At 41.7% G+C, this 17,747-nt stretch overlaps 2 protein-coding genes across 2 annotated transcripts in view; one reads left to right on the forward strand and one right to left on the reverse strand.

The window, feature by feature from the left end:
* The first annotated feature begins 180 nt into the window (after positions 1-180).
* Positions 181-17,135, forward strand: arpc2 (actin related protein 2/3 complex, subunit 2). Its single transcript, XM_053627587.1, has 10 exons — positions 181-413; positions 2,617-2,651; positions 3,249-3,361; positions 8,277-8,322; positions 8,504-8,690; positions 8,874-8,967; positions 11,077-11,203; positions 12,390-12,490; positions 12,862-12,962; positions 16,694-17,135. Exons 1-10 carry the CDS (start codon positions 340-342, stop codon positions 16,713-16,715), a joined length of 900 nt encoding a protein of 299 aa, XP_053483562.1. The 5' UTR covers positions 181-339; the 3' UTR covers positions 16,716-17,135.
* Positions 17,136-17,404: 269 nt separating this feature from the next.
* Positions 17,405-17,747, reverse strand: part of zgc:92380 (uncharacterized protein LOC445086 homolog) — a 19,106-nt gene continuing 18,763 nt past the window's right edge. The window contains exon 8 of the mRNA XM_053627580.1: positions 17,405-17,747. This exon is cut by the window's right edge and continues 636 nt beyond it. Within this exon, the coding sequence (XP_053483555.1) occupies positions 17,557-17,747 (191 nt within the window). The 3' untranslated portion in view covers positions 17,405-17,556.

The following is a 17,747-nucleotide window of genomic DNA, read 5'->3' on the forward strand; positions in this document are numbered from 1 at the left end:
ACCACAACACTGAACTATTATTAAAATCTATCTGTAGTAGCCCGTAATGAAATAACACCAAGAAATATCGAAACAAAAGACAAAATCAAATAAACGTGTATAAACATATAGATTTTTAAACGTTCACTCTCAAATCAAACTCTACATTTTGACGCAGGCACAATTATGGACACCTACAGACGTGGGCCCTTCGCTTCAATGCGGAAGTGGAGACAGGAAGTGCAGCATAGAGATACTGTATCATCTTTACACGGCTTGTTATAGTATTTTTTTATTATTATTGTTATTATTATCATATCTATAGCGTTTTAATTTCATCCAGCACTTTAACACTTCACCATGATTCTGTTGGAAATAAACAATCGGATCATCGAGGAGACGCTAACGCTTAAATTCGACAGCGCGGCCAACGGGTGAGTTTACATGCTAATGAGCTAATGCTAACAAGCTAGTACGTTTGATGCGTTTGAAAGCGACACGCCTTGATATAGACAATATAGATAATATAATCGGGTTTTATAGCGAATAACTTGAAATTGCATTTTTTTTAAATAATAGTAATAATAATAAATAAATCTTGTTAATCCTGCTAGCTAGCGTTAATGGTGCATTAAGTCTAATAATAATAAGAAGAAGAAGAGGAAGAAGAAGAAAAGGAAGAGTAGCTGGTTAAAGGTTTGTGCATTATGAAAGTCAGTACTATAGCTGGAATCTATATACCTTTTAAAGTGCATGGAGTTTAAAGATGACTTATTGCTGCAGTAATGCTTTAGTTAGTTGCCCCCGGTTTCAGGTGAGCTGCAGGTTAAATCCCTGACACTGTAACGTGTAAATAATGAAGTCTGCATTGTGTTTTGCTTTGCATGTCAAGTCAGACGTCTTTCCTTGGATTTTGTGTGAAATCTTTCTCCAAGCTGCTGTTAATTGAGATCTTTGGTTTTGCTTAAAGTGATTCCACCAATCAGTCTCCAAACAGAGCTTTTGCCATATAAGGTGTTTCTGTGTTCTCAGGCCCCGCCCCCTGACAGCTCACTGATTTCAGCAGCTTCTCACTTGCCCCTGTCCATTTCCTCCTAAAGCACTGCTGATTGAATCACGTCATTATTTCAGATCATTATACACACGGTTGTGATCAGTTTTATTTTTTGGTCTGTACACTGTCCTACTCTTTTTCTTATTTATTTATTTTTATTTCGACAGTAAGCTTGTATTACACAGCTAGCATCAGCGCCTGTGTCACCACATCATATAGTCCAAACCCTAAACTGTTCTGAGAGCTTGCCATCATCATCATCATCATCATCATGTGTTGTCTGTGATATCTTTCATATGATGATCCAGTGATAAACAGAATGTTGCGAGATCATTATATATCACGTGGTACTTTTATTTTTTCTTTCATATTTATCTGGCTTTGTGAGGTCCTTTAATCGGATATTCGTGCCTTGGCTGTGAGAGAAATTTATTTCCTTCATAAAGAAGTCGTTATTTTATTTTTATATAATTATTATTTCTTTCTTTTTATAAACATTTATGTAAGGAGTCTCCTGTTTCAGCACTGAGTTTCCACCACGGAAGAGTCTTCATGACAGAATAGTTTGCATGTTCTGCTTTCTGTCTGGCTGTGTTTATTATTTCTGTCGGTCTTTATTAAGTCAAGACAGAGAGAAAAAGAGAAGCCAGTGAGGTAGCAGCTGTTTATAGCATTTATGACTTAAGTGACAACAGAAACTTTATCAGGAACTGACATCGCAGATGTTCCACAACCTTAAACTTAACTATAAATAGTTGAAAAGATTGACGTGCTGTTTGTGGGTTTTCACACCGCAATAAAAGATAACGCTTGTACCCACATACAGAAGAAAACTGGAGCAGTGTAAAGAAACTTTCACACCGAGCGCGACGCGCTAAAGTGAAGGATTGTACGCCTTCTCACTAGGTGGCGCAATCGGCCACCGAGAAGAAGAATCACGTAAATGTTGGCGAAGAGCACCACAACACACACTGTTAAGAAGCACAGAACCTTTTGTGCGACGGTGGCGGCGCCGGGCACAGGATCTAAAGCTCAAATCTAATTGGACGGGCCGTTTCATTGCCGATCGACAGGGGGGAAAAAATCGACACGCTGGATGAATAAAAATTGTCGCTTTGTTGTGTGGCGAAGGATTGCGCCCGGTCTACTATTACTATTATTTTTTTAAATAGTAATAAAAATCGTTTAGTTCTGTTAGAGAACGGACGCTGCAGTTAAAAACCGAAATATTCGGCGTGAGCCGGACGAGTCCGAGTCGCAGCACAGATCAGATTTCGTTCATCACGTGACGAGAGCGAGGCGAGCGGACTGACAAGACGATGGCGGAAGATTTGCGTTCGGAAGTTCTATGTTTAATATGCGCGAGTTTGTCGTTTTTTTTGTGCTGTTTTTTTGTTACGTTTTTCATTAAGAATAAAAACGAACCCACCGTTCAAGCAATCACCCAAACCCCCCCCCCCTTTTTCCCTACAAAGTTTGCTGGCCGTTTAAAACAAATAAAACTCTGAAGTCTGTTAGCATAATAAACAAACTTTCTTTCACACCTTTAACTTAAACTTTCTCCTTTTCTCTTTTGTGTTCAGGAACAAGCCTGAAGCAGTAGAAGTGACATTTGCTGGTAAGTAAGAGAGAGAGAGAGAGAGTGTGTGTGTGTGTGTGTGTGTGTGAGTAAAAACACGAGTGTGACGCAGACAGTAGATGCCACAATGATCAAAAACCCATATGTGAAACATCTGAGTGTTGTCGCACCTTCTCACATTCGAAACGGAGACATGACGAATAAAGAGTTGCGTATAAGATATTGGTACATCTGTTAAAGAATTACAGCACCTTTCTGAGAGAGTGTGTGTGTGTGTGTGTGTCCCCGTGTCAGAGTACTTGAAGGGTTGTAATATAAGTAAGCTCAGTGTGACGTATGTGGTTGTTTTATTTCCAGATTCGGGGCTGTTTAAGCCCAGAGTTCGGGTCCTAGGTACACACTCTAGTATTCATAACGAGACTGAAAACACCATATGATTCATAATGTAGCGTGATTTATTTAACATACTCGCAGTAAAGGTTTAATTCTCTAATCCTTACAAACATGTATAGTGATGAAAGATCCAGACCCAGAAAATATTGTGATGTAATTTAACGTCGCACAGCCCCTATAACGCATCACATGTTTTTATAACGACGGTGGCTTTTTTGTGTTTGTTTGTTTTTGTGTGTTTAGATTTTGATGGCGTGCTCTACCACATCTCAAACCCCAATGGCGACAAGACCAAGTTGATGATCAGCATCTCGCTGAAGTTCTACAAAGAGCTGCAGGAGCACGGGGCTGACGAGGTACGAGCTTCCGAGTACACATCTTGCACGTGTTCGTTTAACACGTGCCGCTTTTATCCGAGGTGACTCACCTCACGGGTGTGAGTCGTGCGGTTGTGCTGAATATCGACACGGTTGTGATTACTTATGGAGGAATCGCATCCGTGCCGATATTCACTATAACCCGCTCTTGCTTGTGCGATACTGCTTAATGTACGTGATTTTATTTATTTTGTGTGTGTGAAAGAGTTTTGACTGTGAAGTGTTTCGTTAAAGAACATTATAAAGCTAAAATGTTGGGTCGGATGAGTATCGGTATCGGCTGATACTCAAGATTTCGGTATTGGAAAAGGAGTAAGTGTTCTCTCGGCATCTCTAAACTGTGATGCTGTGCTCCGAACCTGACCAGTTGGACCAGTGAGGTGCAAATATGTTATAAAGTGACTAATACCTACGTTTAGAGTGCTTAAAGTCCATTACGTTTGTACCACTAAGATGCCACTGACGTACTGAGAGCAGTCCAACAACTAGATAATACGGACTTCAAGCAACGAACTTGGCCAAAAGTATGTGGACACATGACCATCGCACCGATATGTCATTCTTCCCCAAACTGTTATCACAAAGATGGAGGCACACAGTTGTATAGAAAGTCTTTGGACGCTGTAGCTTTACAATTTCCCTTCAAACTAAGAGGCACAAACATGTTCCAGCATGACAGTTCCCCTGTGCACAAGGCGAGCTCCGTGACCTGGTTTGCCAAAGGAGGAGTGGAAGAACTCGAGTGTCCTGCACAGATCCCTGACCTCAACCCCACTGAACACCTCTGGAGCACCGACTGCACCCCAGGCCTCCTCAGATGACATCAGCGTAGCTGAATGAACACACATCCCCACAGCCACGCTCCAAAATCTAGTGGAAAGCCTTCCCAGAAGACTGGAGGTTATTATAATAGTACTGGGGGAATAAATCTGGAATGGGATGTTCAACAAGCACATATGGTGTGGTGGTCAGGTGTCCACAAACTTTTCGTCCAAACCACTTTTTTTATTTATTTTTTTTTTTTTATGGAGTCATGAGAATGTAAGGGATAGGTAGGTGAGTTAATTTCAGGTTTATAATGTGTGCCAAATTATAATGATATATTTAGACTAGATAACGAGAGTATTGCTTTCATGAACTGAAGTTAAAGTCGACTTTGATGAAATAATAAAAACTCTTCATCTTGGATAGAAAACTAAAACTGTCAGACGCTCCATTCTGCCTGTAGCGTTATAGTTGTGGCTTAGAGACTACAGAGCGAATGCGGATTTAGTTCCGGTCCCTACAGCCGTCACTGCTTAGAATCCTTAATACCTGTCCAGCGGTGGTCCTGTGCTGGTTTTCTTACACTGAGGTAGAGGCAGGCTGATATTTTGTATATAACGTATGGGCTACAAGCAGTTATTATGGCTGTAGCTACATGGTAGGTATAATTTATAGTGTGTGTGTGTATATAAATATATCTATAGGGTGCATGGTGGCTTAGTGGTTAGCATGTTCGCCTCACATCTCCAGGTTTGGGGTTTCGATTCCGTGTTCTCCCCGTGCTGCGGTGGTTTCCTCCGGGTACTCAGGTTTCCTCCCCCAGTCCAAAGACATGCATGGTAGGCGGATTGGCGTGTCCAAAGTGTATGAATGGGCGTATGAATCACTGCGCCCGGGGGCCATCTTCAGTCGTCTTGACTCAGTCTTGCCACTGGATCAAATGAGAGTGAGGCCGATGCTGCGCAAGTCTTCCTCACTTTAATCCAATTCACGCGCAAGTCGAGTTCCAGTTTGTGTTCTATTATGGAGTTCTCCAAACTGGAGGCAGAAATGGAAACTTCGGTCTAAATCGAAATCCAACACAAGTGTGTTGGAATCCAAGCTGTGGATTCAATTCAAGGCCACCAAAAAGCTTAATCTAGTACTCTGAACTTTAACATTAGCAACGTTACATAGGAAAAGTAGTGTTTTTTTTAATTGTGAGAGTAATTAAAGGTTGAATAACAGTCAAATAGACTGCAGTTCATACAGAGTGGGAATGATGATAGTCTAAATTTAAAGCCGAACTCCACTTATGAGAAGAAAGTCGGTTTTTCCAGTAGGTCGTTTAGATCGTTTGTCAAATTTAAGCAAATGTTCTGTAGAGGAGGTGACGATGGTGTAATTAAATAAACACCAGGACAGTCATGGAGAGACTGGAGTTTGTTTGTTTTTTCCAATTATTATAATATATATTTTTTTTTTTCGAAAAATGCTTCCATCAACCGTCCTTACGTTCTCACGTGTATTCAAAGTTGCTATCGTGTAAAAACCCGCTAATCTGGACGTGATTATCAGTCATATGAAGTAAATATTTTCAGCGCAGTCACACTGTTTTTATTTCTCCCGTCCCTGTTGGAGCTCTCGATCACATTCGGGACTTTGTTGTGCGGTCTTGCAACAGGAAGTGTGTCTGACTCACCTCAGATAGAGGAAGTCACACGTTTTAGAAAGGCAGACGAGATGCGTACTAGCTCCGAGGACACGCGGTTGAAAGGAAATTAGGCTGTTGTGAGGGTCTGACAGTCTGGTCTGAATTAAAATTATAATTATAAAATAATTTTCCTAATCATGAAGGATGTGGTGCGCTGCTCCCAGACGATGCAAACAAATATTCAAACCATGCGTGCTTCATAACAAAGGGCGTGGCGCATGCAAACCCAATGCAAACTCGGAGGAAGTCTCAGCTTCGTAAAGAACGTCCGTTCTAAATCACGAGGAGTCATGAGTGAAGATAATGAGAGACAATGAGTGATGATGATGATGATGATGATAAGATGTTGCTATTGCAATAAAATAGCGAGATACTTTTCTGAAAAAATGGTGGGCGTCACCACTGCTGTTATAACATTAGCTCTATTGAGGACTTTATATATGTGCATAAAGTATAGAAAATGTATTAAAATGGTGCTGAATTTTACGTTTAACTCTTTGAGATAATGTTTTATGACTTTACTGCAAAAAGCTAAAGCTGTCGGTGCAGAATGTTTGATTTTGAAGAAATCGTGTAGTTTCAAGAAATCGCTTTGTTTGTTGAGAAATGCTGTATCAGGAATTTCACGCATGTTGCAAATTATTTCCCTTTGTTTGGCGTCCTTCGCTTTTCTTTTTTTTCTTTTTTTCTAATCATGAGTTCAGCAGTTGAGAGACGCACAACACTACAAAATTACCACAACGCAAAACAAAATGTTTTGTCGAGATGGATTAAATAAATCGCGGCAAGCCGTTTAAACCGTACAATTTTGTTGTCGCATAATAAAATTGCACATCGTAAAATAATTCGGAAGTTGAGATCGTCAGTATTGTGAGCAAAGACGGCCGACGATAAAGTCCTTGCGACGTCTGAAATATTTTTTTATTAAAATCTCGGAGTATAAGCAGTAATGCAACGCTTATCTAGTATTGAAATGTTTTGCATGATTGTCAACTTTCAGTTGTAAGATGTTTGAGGGTTTTCTTGCATGTTCTGCCCGTTTCACATCCCCTCACAACATTTCAATGGGATTCAAATCTGGGCGTCGACTAGGCCGTTCCACAACCCTTCGCTTCTTCTTTTTGAGCCGTTCCTTGGTGGATTTGCTCGTGTGCTTATGATCATTATCCTGTTGGAAGTTCCAATTTCAGTTCAACTTTCAGACAGATGGCCTCACGTTATCTTCAAGTGCTCTTTGATATGATGCAGAATTCATAGTTGAATGAATGAATGCAAACTGTCCAATCCCTGGTCCCTTGAGGCAGCGAAGCAACCCCAAACCATAACATTTCCACCACCGTGCTTCACAGTCGGTATGAGGTGCTTCTCCTGAAAAACTGTCTTTGGTCTGCATCGAGCATATCTGCTGTTACTGTGGCCAAACATCTCTATCTTTGATTCATCTGTCCAGAGAACATTATTCCACAAGGCCTGGTCTTTGCCTATATGCCCATCGGCAAACTGTAGTCTTACAGAGGCTTTTTCCTGACACGCCTCCCATGCGGATCAAATTTGTGCAATCTCTTTCTGATTGTAGAGGCATTCACTTTGACACCAACAGCTGCAAGACTTACTAGCAGACCCTGTGATGAAATGTTGGGGTTCTTGGAGACTTCTCTTTGCATCAGACGGTCTGCTCTTGGGCTGAATTTGCTGGGACGGACAGTCCTGGATTAATCGGCAGGCGTTTGAAATCTGTGCTGTTGGTAGATGATTTTCCTTACAGTGGAATGATGTATTTCAGATAATTTGGAGATCTTTTTAAATCCCTTGCCAGACTCCTAGGCATCCACAACCTTTTTTCTGAAGGCCTTACAGAACTCTTTAGATCTTGGCATGATGACACCACACACCTCAATATCAAAGGGAACACCAGACACTAGATATGAGAGGGGTATAAATAAGACCGGTTTCCAATGCACTCCCTCAGCAGGTTCTAATCACTGGAACCTGATCTTAAATAAAAAAAATAAAATAAAAAAAAAAACAATTTCCATGGGGTGTACTTTTTTATTTATTTAATAAACACATGACTGTATCGCTCAAAGACTGACAGTTAAGCCGGTTTTTATGCTATGCGACACTGTACCAGATGATTTCAATTGTATAAAGCGATCTTCATGTTGGATTATACCCCAAAGATCCTATTTCTTTAATCTGTGATTATCGTATCACGTTTTCTCCTGTGGTGATAAAACCGTGACGAGATGTTATGGATGAGGCGTTCTGTCTGCTGCGACAATTCAACAAACTGCTTTTCTTTTGTTTTGTTTACTCTTCGTGATTTCTGCTCCTCGATGATTGTTTAAAGTCGGAGGATTATTGCAGGATTATCAGTACAGAAGTCCGTCTCGTCGTGGTGAATATTATGATCAGAATCGCTCTGTTTTGTTTCAGCTGCTCAAGAGGGTCTATGGAAACCTCCTGGTGGCAGCAGAAGATGGTAAGCTGAGGTCCTTTAAATATACTATTAGTTGGTTTTGTTTCTAAACTGGCTATGTGGGATAAAAGCTAATATTTTACTTAAAATGAAACCATCAGTGTTTCCAGCTCACTGTGGAATCCTACTGCCAATTTGTGGCATATTTACGATATATTTTTTTTTTCTTCTCTTCCCTCCACAGGCTACAACGTGTCTTTGCTCTTTGACCTGGATGCGCTGCCAGCCAATAAGGAGGAGCTGGTCCACCAGGCGGGCATGCTCAAGAGAAACTGCTTTGCATCCGTGTTTGAAAAATACTTCAAGTTCCAGGAGGAAGGTCGCGAGGGCGAGCAGAGAGCCGTGGTCCATTACAGAGACGACGAGTCCATGTAGGTGACCTGACGGAGCCGAGTATACGAGCGTAAAGTCTGAAGTGTAGCCGCTTTGTGCTGTGTAGAGATAAGACTGGACAGTCTTACTTTATAAGTTAGAAGATTTTCCCAGACGAGGCAGAATCTCGTCCTCGTCACGCTTCTGTCTCCTCAGCGTTTCTCCGTCCTCTCTGGTTTCAGGTACGTGGAGGCGAAGAAGGATCGTGTTACCGTCGTGTTCAGCACGGTCTTCAAGGATGACGATGATGTCATCATTGGAAAAGTGTTCATGCAGGTGTGTGTGCTTTTAGATTTTCAGCTAAAACACCGTCACAGCTTTCTCACTATGATCACGCACCGTGGACGTGTCCCAAACCACACGTTCACTATATAGACCAAGTAAGCACACACACACGCACGCACGCTCAACATAATCAACAAACCAATATCTCATCATTGCCAGTCCATTGTGGGCGTGTCCCAAATCACACACCCTATTCACTTAATAGGCCACATAAAGACCTTCACAAACGTCCACTGAAGACATAGCTCAAACCACACACCCCGAGTAATACATGGGACACCAACATCTACTGTGGACGCGTCTCAAATCACACACCCAATTTACTATAGTCCACATAAACTCCATCATAAAGCTCTCACAATGATCAGTCTACTGCGGCTGCGTCTCAAATCACACACCCTGTTCATGATATTAAGCAACATAAACACAATCAAAAAGGCCCACCAATGAAGTGTCCCAAATCACATACCCTGTTCACTATATAGGCCACATAAACACCATCTCAAATGCCCGTCCATCATGGACATGGTTCAAAATCGCATGCCCTGTTTGCTCTATAGGCCAGGTTAACACCGTCTCACACGTCCGTCATGGGCGTGTCCGAAATCACACACTGTTTAAGCCAAATGTAGATGATCAGTGTACTGCGGATGTCCCGATTCACATCCCTTATACAGATCTGTCTATCCAGATTGTATCCATGGAGATTATCAGGATGGACAAACAAAGCTCATGACCGTGTATGTGGTATCGGGTTAACACACAGGTTTTGGTGTGTGTGTGTGTGTGAGAGAGAGATGGCGCTTGCTCCTGCACGTCCTCACTCGTCTGCCTTTACATTGGTCTAAATACTAAACAACCTTTCCACTATGGAATGTGAAATCTTCCGAATCCATGCGTTTCTTTTCAGTTGTGTGTGTGTGTGTGTGTGTGTGTGTGTGTGTGTGAGTGTGAGAGATCAGCACACTGATCTCTTCACCTGAGTTCCCCTTTATACAGACTGACATGTTTTTTTTCGGTATAGCTCTAAAATAAAATCTACTCAATGTTACCTCATCTCAGATGTAATCCCATCAGCCAGGACATGTTTTATTTATTTATATTTACGATACTGGATTTCTCAGTAGCATTTTTACACCCAGTAATAAATAAATAATTTTTTTTAAAAAGACAACAAGACGACATTAGACGCTACTGTCTCGTTGTACCGCTGAATGTAAACAGCTGGATATGTGCTTTATCAAAACGGAAATACGTCATAGCCCCGAGTGTAAGCAGCCCATTCACTGAAGGGGAAAGGACGCAGGATGTGAAAGATGTCTTTGTGGTTCCGTTTCACTTCATGTAGGTGAATTTTGACCTGTAAATTCACACAAAAATCGTTCTTGAGAATCATTTACAATACGAAAGGTGAGACTTGTGCATTTCTGTGTTGATAAACAGGTCCTTCAGTAATAAAACTGCTCAAATGTCCTATTCATCACAGTTTAATGTTTTATTCCAGTCTCGGTCGTTTTTTTTTCTTTTTAAGGCTACATCTGCGTTAATCCGGATAAATTTAAAAACGCGTCTCTTTCTCTGTACGTTTTGGCCTTCCGTATACACGTTCTCCCACGTGGGTATATTTGAAACCGGCATGTTTGCGTTGTAGTGTGGACCGAGAGAACTGAGGTATTCAAAAACAATGATGTATTTTTAGTCATGTCACCCATTCAACTCAAAACAAACAAGATGGTGGACGATGTTGTACTGCATCTGTCGTGCCTGCTGTCCAGTTAATAGCTTTGTTAAAGCTTAATGTCACTTTCTGTCTGACGGAAATGACGCAGACCAGGGCTTCATACATTTCAGTAATCATCAAGATTAAAACAAAACAAAAAAAACCTTGAAATATTTCACTTTGTGTCATGAATCAATAATATTTGAGGGTTAAAGGCTTTGCCCATAAACCCAACAGTGGCATCTTGTTGGTCTTTAAACTCTCAACCTTCTGATTAGAAGCCCAAAGTCTGAATCACTCCACAGCATTTCTTCTGTTTCATGTGACGAGTGAGCGCACGGATAAAGCGAAGCTAATACACGTGCTGTTTTTTCCTACAGGAGTTTAAGGAGGGCCGGCGTGCGAGTCACACAGCTCCTCAAGTGCTGTTCAGCCACCGAGAGCCTCCTCTGGAGCTGAAGGACACGGACGCTACGGTGGGAGACAACATCGGCTACATCACCTTCGGTATATACTTTTAACGTGTAAAGTAGACTCTTTCGTGCTGGACAGTAGGGAATTAGAGCTCCGCCCACAAGGGTTTCTTTTATATTAAGAGTTGCCAAGCTTCAGGAACCAATCAAAAATTGAGGCTTCAACAGCGCTGTGGTATAAAACATTAACATATTGGCACTGTGGAAAATAACAGCTATTGCTTTGACCACAGTGTGCAGTAACTACAAGTTTATTATTATTATTATTATTATTTTTAAAAAAAAGTTCTGTATATGGAAGGGTATTGATGATTGAACGTCATATGTTGCTATTATGTAGGTCTTATATTCTATTGCAATTCAGTCGAAATGAAAGCTTACACCTCTCTTAGTTTTTGGATGAAAAAAGAAAGGAAATGTGGCTTTACTTTATAATTAATCTACGGAAAAATATCATTCCAACAAGACACAAATTAAATGTGGCTGTGTCCTGTAATCCAAAATGCAGAATTATTTTAGACAAAAGACAAAACTACTGGAAAGGCAAAGCCAATTCATTCATTTTTGCTGTAGACTGGCCAAAGTGAAAGAAAGAAAGAAAGGATCTGCTCATGATCCAAAACACACAAGCTCATGTGTGGAACATGGTGGAGGTAGTGTCATGGCTTGGGCTTGCATGGTTGCTTCTGGAACATTCTCACTAAGCTTTATTGATGATGGAACTCATGATGGTAGCAGCAGAATGAAGTCACGTTGGAAGGTTTTAGGCTGGCAGAGTCAATCACCAGACCTTAACCCAGTGTAGCAGCATTTCACCTCCTGAAGAGGTGAACTAAAAGAAGAAACCAACAGTTTGTCGATGTCCGCGAGTCACAGGCTCGATGCAGTAATTACAAGCAAGGGATATGCAACTAAATATTAAGTGTTCTTTACTTCAACTTTCTGTTCCTATACTTTTGCTCACCTAAAAATTGTGTGGTCTGATACGAAAGGTCCTATGTTTTTATATTGTTTAACACGTCTAGATGTAAACACCAGGAAATAACTGAAATCCTAAACTCTCGTCTCATCTCCATCTTTTGATCTCGAACCCAAAGGTCTATAACACAGACTAATGACTCGGCCTGGCTGTTCCGATAGTTTCGGAGGAGACTGTATGTCCTTTTCTGTGCGTTTTGTTTCAGTTGAGTTTAAACGAAAGGTATTTTTATCTCCTGTAGTCCTGTTCCCTCGTCATACCAACGCCAACGCCAGAGACAACACCATCAATCTCATCCACACCTTCCGTGATTACCTGCACTACCACATCAAGTGCTCCAAGGTGAGTTCTCCTTCACACACACACGCACACCGATGACACAATGAGATGTACGCAATCCCCCATTATACCAGATTTATTCAGCATCTTTACTTATAACGGGAGTCTCTCAAATCTTTTCCCACAAACCGTCTTCAGTTCTAGGACCCACACTGCTACAAAAAGAAATCATTATAGGCGCTTAACATTGCTGTTTGAGGAGACGATGAGATGTTCTAAAGGTTTATGAAAACGAATGGGTTGGAATATATGACGTGTTCACTGATTGGCTGGCACTCTTTTGATGATGTCATCCTCAAGAATATCAACAGTAAGTAATGAAAACACCCGACTATATGCATGTGGCGTTAACGCTTGTGCTCTGCATGTTTTAGGCTTACATCCACACCCGCATGAGAGCCAAGACCTCCGACTTCCTGAAGGTTCTGAACCGCGCTCGCCCCGATGCCGAAAAGAAAGAGATGAAGACGATCTCGTGAGTATCTGAGCGAGCGCACATGGTTGTGGTTGTAGTGGAGTCGATGTGCTTGCCCCGCCGTGGTGAAAACGATGAGCCGTAAGATGGACGTAGTCCATCTGCGTCACTACGCTCAAACCAACCAAAAGAATTGATCAGGTTTAGGAGCTTGACGATACAGGATGGTCTTGAAGTAGCGCCTCAACGTCGACTGGAGTCCGTTGGTGTGGTTTGGGCGTCCGGTAATGACTTTCCCTGTCACTTAGCACTCGCAAAACCGACTGTGAGGACACCTCAGTGTTGATTAACAGTTCAGTGGACGGATTAGCACAGTTTTTCCTCGTATATAAGGAAATGCCTGAGGATTAATAAGTCAGTTTCTACAGAGCGTAAAATAAAAGAGAGTAAGATCGTACGTATCGGTGGAAATTAGAGATGTCGATACTAGCAAAAAAACGAAAACAAAACGGTGGCTCAGATATCAGAGAAACCGTACTGATATCTGATCCTGTACCAAATGGCCCAACTTGGATTTGGAAGCACGTCATATGAAATGTTTCAGAAAAAAATCCAAAATAATTGAGTATTTTAGCATCTTCAAAGTAGACGCCGTTTTTGTCTAGAATTTCCAGAAATGTATTCTTGGCGTTTTTTCTCACCCGATTTCTTGAGGAATTTCCCCGAGATGCTTTTTAAACAGTATTAAAGGAGTTCCCACCGACGCCGGACTCTTATCGCCTGCTTTTCGGAATATTTCCCTCCGAGTCGTCCGTGTAAATAAAGATTATTTTGTAAATAAAACGTTCATTAGTGGTTAGCACGTTCGCCTCACACCTCCAGGGTCCGGGGTTCGAGTCCCGCTGAAGCCATGTGTGTGCGGAGTCTGCCTGTTCTCCCCGTGCTGCAGGGGTTTCCTCCGGGTACTCCGGTTTCCTCCCCCGGTCCAAAGACATGCATGGTAGGCTGATTGGCGTGTCTAAAGTGTCCGTAGTGTATGAATGGGTGTGTTAGTGTGTATGTGATCGTGCCCTGCGATAGACTGGCACCCTGTCCAGGTGCCAGGGTGTACCCCGCCTTGTGCCCGATGCTGCCTGGGATAGGCTCCAGGTTCCCCGTGAAAAGGAGTAAGCGGTAGAAGATGGATGGATGGATGGATGGATGTTTGTTTTCTAATGAAAGAAACGAGGGGTATCGTGTCATGTTTCTCAGATTATGAAGGGTGTTTTGGTCTCCATATCAACACTCACCAACTAACACTCGTATGTCTCATCAAAGAGGAATTAGGAAGACGCCCTCTCACCCTGTGTTCTCGCTGTTCAACTCTGTAGCATCAGAAAGACAATGCAGAATTCCACGTAATGAAACGGAAAGCCTGAACATTTTTTCGTTTGTCACGGCATCAGATCAGGCTACTGATTGGAGTGTTAGATAAATGAGAAACTGTAGTGAACTGATAAACAGGCAGATCCTGACACCTTGTTTTTGTTCAGATCGATCTAAAGTCAATGACAAAAAAAAAAGCTAAAAGCAGTCCTCTCTGTTGAGTCAACAAAACATTACCGCATTCTCAGTTCCTGCTTAGCGGCAGAGCGAAAACCCACACAGTTCTGGAATTCGTGAGAGCGAAGGCTCCGACTTCCTGTTTAACTCCATTTAAAATCAGCCTTTGGTGATGAACATTTTCTCTTTCCCTTTATTTATATCTATGTTTGGATGTATTTTTTTTTTTTTTTTTTTTTTTTTTTGCATATAACGGACATTTTTTTTTGTGCCTTTTTTTAAAGCTGATACTCACGAGATTGAACTTTTATGGTCACAAAATCCAGAGTAGCATTAAGTTCCCTCGCTCACACATTGCCTGTGTGTTAATGTTTAAACAGTAAAATGTTTTGTTAACACAGGCCTCAAACATTCCGCTCTTTGCTTAAGGAGGAGGCTTCAAGAGTAATCCAGGGACAGTCTGTTAAGAATCAGCAGTGGCATATACACACCCGCTGTCCAATTTTTCAATTCAATTTTATTTGTATAGCGCTTTTTACAACGGACGTTATCTCAAAGCGGCTTTACAGAAACATATAAACACAGGATAGAGATTTTAAGTGTGTGGATTTATCCCTATTGAGCGAGCCGGTGGTGACGGTGGTGAGGAAAAACTCCCTGAGATGATATGAGGAAGAAACCCTGAGAGGAACCAGACTCAGAAGGGAACCCGTCCTCATCTGGGTCACGACGGATAGTGTGAAAGTAAAAGAAAGTTCATTATGGTGTTTATATGAAGTCTGTTTGTTGAACTAGTCCACTGTTCACTAAAGGAGACCCGAGTGTAAAACCGCATGTGGTAATCACAGTCCCAAGGACATCGCAGCAACCGTAGTCCCAGCAACCACAGCGAGAACGTCCATGTGGAATTGAGGTCCAGAATCGTTTCCATGGAACTTCAAGCCTCAGCAATCTCCAGGCTGTACCGCTTGGAGTCATCCACAGTGGCAGAATGTAGCCCCCACTATCCACTTACCTGCACGTTTGTGTAATTGTCCAATCAGCCAATCATTTCGCAGTGGCTCATTTGTGCAGATACAGGTCAAGAGCGTCAGTTAATATTCATAACAAACCTCAGAATGGGGAAAATGTGATCTCGAACACCTCCGTGTACATCTTGTATTCGCAACAAGCTAGCCAGATAAAGAAAATAAATAAATAATAAAATTTCTGGCGACACGACTACATATTTGGGTTATAAAACCTCACCAGGAATTAAAAATGTAAAAATATCAAAGTTTTATGTCATGAATTTGTTTCTGTCATGGTACTTCAAGCAGGATCGTTCACTAGCTAGTGGATTTATTTACTTTTTTTTTTTTAATCGTTAAACACTTAAAAGTCGTTAGACTCAAACAACCCATATACAAAAAGTCAAATAAAGTTCAAGAACGCTAACTCGAATATCATTCGAGAGCCGCAACAAGGATAACAAGCTACGTACATTTGTAGACGAAGTTGGCTGAGAGTTCGTCTGCCATCTTTTTTTTTTTTTTTTTTTTTGAGCTGAGCGGCTTCAGAAAACATGACATCATTTCCAGTAAGGGAACATAGTGAGCATCGATGCTCCCTGGTTTTTGCGGTGCATTGTGGGATTCTTTTTTTTTTTTTCACGTTCCCGTGCTCTCTACTGGAAGGATTTTGCGATTGAGACGGCGTTTAAAAATGGCCGCCTCGCCAATCAGTGCCCTGACCGCCGAACTAGGGAGCCGATTGAGACGCACCCGGAGCGCTTGCTTTTCAGCGTGTAAGGTTTTCACTATATAACGGATGATAAAATGTACAGCCTTTAGAGGCGACTCGCGATCACTTCTGACATCATCCTTACGAAGTACTCCCATGTTGGTTTTATTTTAAACAGGTCGAGCCATATCGGAGCAGTGTAATTAAGGTTTTGCTGTTCAGTGTGAAACCGTGTGCCACAGATGAAAACCAGTACTGTTGTATTTCACCGTATCTCTCCAGTGTAACCGCTTTCGCATCGTTTCAGACACGCGGTCTGAAGCGTGTGAGCCTCGGGTTTGTGTCTGAAACCAAATCACAGCCGTGACGTTATTCGCAATAACACATTCCCTGTCGAGTTCTAGATAAGTCGCAGACAAAGAATGCAAAGAACTTATAGACAGGAATTGTTTTTCTGGTCAAGTACAAACCTACCATTTTAAACGTTTTACGGATCGTTTTCGCTAATTCTGATTTCCTCTCTCCAGGGGCAAGACATTTTCTCGCTAAGGTGGCACACAGTGACCAAACATGCTTACAGGACCAGCCAGCTCTGCCCGAGTGCGACGTGGACTACGACACCCGGATTCGGACAGCGCTCGTAGACTCCTAGATGCTTGCAAATCCTTCAAGGAACAAAATAAAACGAATTTCCTTTGAGTTTTCCACACAGTTCGACACAAAAAAAAAAAAAAAAAAAAAAAGTCGTAAAGATTTTTATACAGCTCTGGGTAAATTGGACATTCGGTACTTTTTCTGCGCCTTCCCACCGTAACCTGCCGTGTGCCGTCTTGAGAAATGTTTATGCAGTATCGCTCCACGTCTGTGCTATTGTCTTTGGTTTTGTGCCAGAATACCTGTCTGCTTTTGAACTAATAAATAAACCAGTCTTGGAGAAAAGAAGTGTTGATGTGCTTCAATTAAAAAAAAAGTGTTGTCTCATGGGAAAAATAACCATCTCCTGTGTTTATTTTACTCGCCAGTTATATTTATCCTAAGCTAACGGCGGTTGTTATTATTATTATTATTATTATTATTATTATATTAAATTGTCTTACTGCTCAGATATTGTTAACTTGATTTATAAAGTCGTATCTCGGATCAGCTACTGTACTAAACCCAATAATGTGATGGTGTCTCTTTGATTACAAAACTGTGCAACACCAAGACGATACACAATACACACCAAGCCTTAGGGGTCAGAGGTCACACTTCTTTTATTGTTGAACAGAGGGACAACAGGCAGACATGCACACTTCAGAGACAGAGAGAAATATAGAAAGAAAGAGATTAAGGCAGTAATTTAAATCTGACACCGCTGAGGATGTTGTGCAACACTGCAGTGGAAGTATCATTCTTCCACGTTCTGTAAAGCCTCCGCCTCTGGGTTCTCAGGCTCCTCCTCTTCCTGATTCTCCTCCTCCTCTGGATTAATGTTCTCCGCAGTAGGTTTTAACTCCACCTCCTCCTTGGCCTCAGTGTCCTCCACAGGACTTGCTGCGTTCTCCACCTGAGTGTGCACCACAGGACTCACTGCATCTT

This window comes from Ictalurus furcatus, chromosome 6 (assembly GCF_023375685.1).
Source record: "Ictalurus furcatus strain D&B chromosome 6, Billie_1.0, whole genome shotgun sequence".
Classification (NCBI taxonomy): Eukaryota; Metazoa; Chordata; class Actinopteri; order Siluriformes; family Ictaluridae; genus Ictalurus; species Ictalurus furcatus.